The following is a 2,664-nucleotide window of genomic DNA, read 5'->3' as shown; positions in this document are numbered from 1 at the left end:
GAGGACCGGGGCATTATATTATCTTTTGTACCGAGTTGTTGAAAAATAAATACAGTAATAACATCTGTAAATCTAACGAAGTTGGTAATTTAAACGGCTAATTCCCGCCTGAGTGAAGTAATTCCTTGAATCTTGGAGGTGAAAGGTTCTGGCGACTGTGAAACGGGGACCTAGGCGGACGGGCAAACAAGATCCCGTTCGATTCCGCCGATAAGGAACAAATCAGCAGTGAGGACCCGGTCCATCCACGCGGTACTGGCCAAAGGCGAACGAGACGAGCGGCCGGGGCAACCGCAACGCGACGGTGGAGAGAAATTCGGTCACAGTATTAATTAAATAAAAACTGTTAGAGGCGCTAAAAGATATAAAAGTCATATTCACTTTTTTAAATAAAATTAAATGATTTTTTTACTTTAATATAATTCCTCAAATTATATTCTGCATATAAAAATAGTTCCTTAGCGACGGTCCCCGCCTTCTACGATCTGACAAGCCGACCCCTGTACACATCCCCGTAGTCTTCCAATCCCGCCATTCTTTCTATGTAAAATGAGTCGTCGAGGATAGCTCGTTTCGCTGGACAATTGCTCCAACCAGATTGACTGTCCTCTTCTTCTTCTTCTTTTTCTTTTCGCCTCTGGATATTCGGTTCGAAGAACCAAAGTACCACGCTTTCCAATAAAAAAACCTGGACTTCACAATGAAGCCAGATGTCCAGGAATAGTTTATCGTTTCTTGGTAGTTCCAGTCAATGCTCTCCGAACTTTTGAGGAAACCTAAAGAAGGGCCTTATTCCAAACCTCAGAGAACAAAATTAAAAACTACGTTGTCAGACATAGTTATATTTATTATATAGTTAATTAATATCCAAAGTATCTTGAGCAAGTTTTAAGAATTTAACGATTACATTAACAACTTTATAATTAAGATTGCCAATTAAGTAATTTAGTGAAAAAGGTCTTTGTAACTTTTCTTTATAAAGAGAAGAAATCATGATCTCTCTGTGGTTGGCCAGCAAAGGGCAATCCCAGAGGATATGTTCAATATCTTGTTTGTCGGCCGTACATACATTTACAATTAGGAGAAATGTTTAAATTACATTTATATTTTCTATTGTTGGTCCATTCCAGACCTGTGATTAGTCTAATTAATAACCCGACCTCCGGTCTTGGTAAACCAAATTTGCTTATGGATCGAACGTTCAAATGTTGAAAATAATTAACAGACTGTCCTCTTACATTGTCAGAAGAAAGTGCGAGAGAGAAAGATATACGCGAAATATTCGTCCTCCTGCGCATGCGTCAAACTCGTTGCTTTTTGCTTGACGGAGATTTATTGAATATTAACAAAATATTAAAAATGTGCAGTGCACGTTCAAATAGTGTGTATTGCGTTTTGTGCGGCAATCGCGAGAAATCTGTTTCCTATCATAAGTAAGTAAATATAAGTTTTTGATCTATTTTGTAAATAGATGTAGTAAAATGTAGGTTAGTTGTGCCAAGTTTAATAAATACAATGTAATATTTTTTATATATATTATAAATTATACAATTAATTATGGATCATATTAACAGATTTCCCAAGCAAGAGGAAACTCGCAAGCAGTGGCTAGCATTCTGTGAAATCAATGAACGTGTTCTTAACACGGCAACTAGACTATGTTCGAATCATTTTCATGAAGAGTTCAAGAAGAAAGTTAGTAACGGTATAGTGCTAAAACCCAATGCTGTACCATCCATTTGTGCTAATATGAAGAATAATGAAGTACATATGAAGAATAAAATGTCTAAACAGTCAAATTCTGCTCTTACTGAAGTTTGTGGTAGTACAAAACAGAAATATGATGCTATCGACAAAGAAAACTGCAATGTATTAGATACAGGTAATAATGAATAATTACTGATTTCTATACACACATTTACTTGGAATGAATTAGAAACTAATTATTTGACGATCTTCTAGATACTTCAATGATAGTGGATAACTCAATGCAGAGTTGTGAAAGTGCTCAGTTGTCAAAGCGCAAAACTCCGAAGGCTATATCTCAATCTTGTTTCGATAGAATACCAGATTCAGCTGCGACAGCTGAAAAACTGTCTCAAGATGTCAATTGTGGACCATCTACACCTGTGAGAGATAAAGCTACCCTATGCTTAAACGCTAGGGAAACACCTACGAAGACTAAACATTTTCCTCGTTATGTAAATGACATAAAATCATCACATTTAGCTTCACGTAAGAATGCTCAAAGAGCTTTAGAGATAGCAAAAAGAACTATTGCACGTCAGCAACGAAAAATAAAAACTCTGCAGCAAGCTCGCAATAGGTTAACTACTCGCATCACGTGGATGAAAGCTTTAATAAAGCATTTGAAAAAGAAAAATTTACTATTTAAAGAGACTGCTGAATTTTTAAAGGTAAATAAAATCTGTATAAAAGTATGAAGTCAGCTTCCTTTTATTGTAAGACTATCGCAGATCTGTGTTGGAATCAGGGGTCGGTAAAATAACTGATACAACTTATTTAAAATAACAAATACAAAATAGATTCCAGAAACTTATTTAAAATAAAAGATCGCAGGGGTCAATAAAAAATTGATACGACTTATTTAAAATAAAAATATAAAATAGATTTCAAAAATATATTTAAAATATTAAATAAGAA

The 2,664-nt window shown here is 35.1% G+C and overlaps 1 protein-coding gene across 1 annotated transcript; it reads left to right on the top strand.

Annotated features, from left to right (window-relative positions):
- Positions 1-1,106: 1,106 nt before the first annotated feature.
- Positions 1,107-2,459, top strand: LOC105460239. Its single transcript, XM_011706673.1, has 3 exons — positions 1,107-1,433; positions 1,575-1,882; positions 1,963-2,459. Exons 1-3 carry the CDS (start codon positions 1,297-1,299, stop codon positions 2,442-2,444), a joined length of 927 nt encoding a protein of 308 aa, XP_011704975.1. The 5' UTR covers positions 1,107-1,296; the 3' UTR covers positions 2,445-2,459.
- Positions 2,460-2,664: the final 205 nt, after the last annotated feature.

Source organism: Wasmannia auropunctata, unplaced genomic scaffold, assembly GCF_000956235.1.
Source record: "Wasmannia auropunctata unplaced genomic scaffold, wasmannia.A_1.0 LD325835.1, whole genome shotgun sequence".
In the NCBI taxonomy this organism is placed as follows: domain Eukaryota; kingdom Metazoa; phylum Arthropoda; class Insecta; order Hymenoptera; family Formicidae; genus Wasmannia; species Wasmannia auropunctata.
The sequence above is the reverse complement of the archived record's forward strand: the minus strand, read 5'-3'. Positions and strand labels throughout refer to the sequence as shown.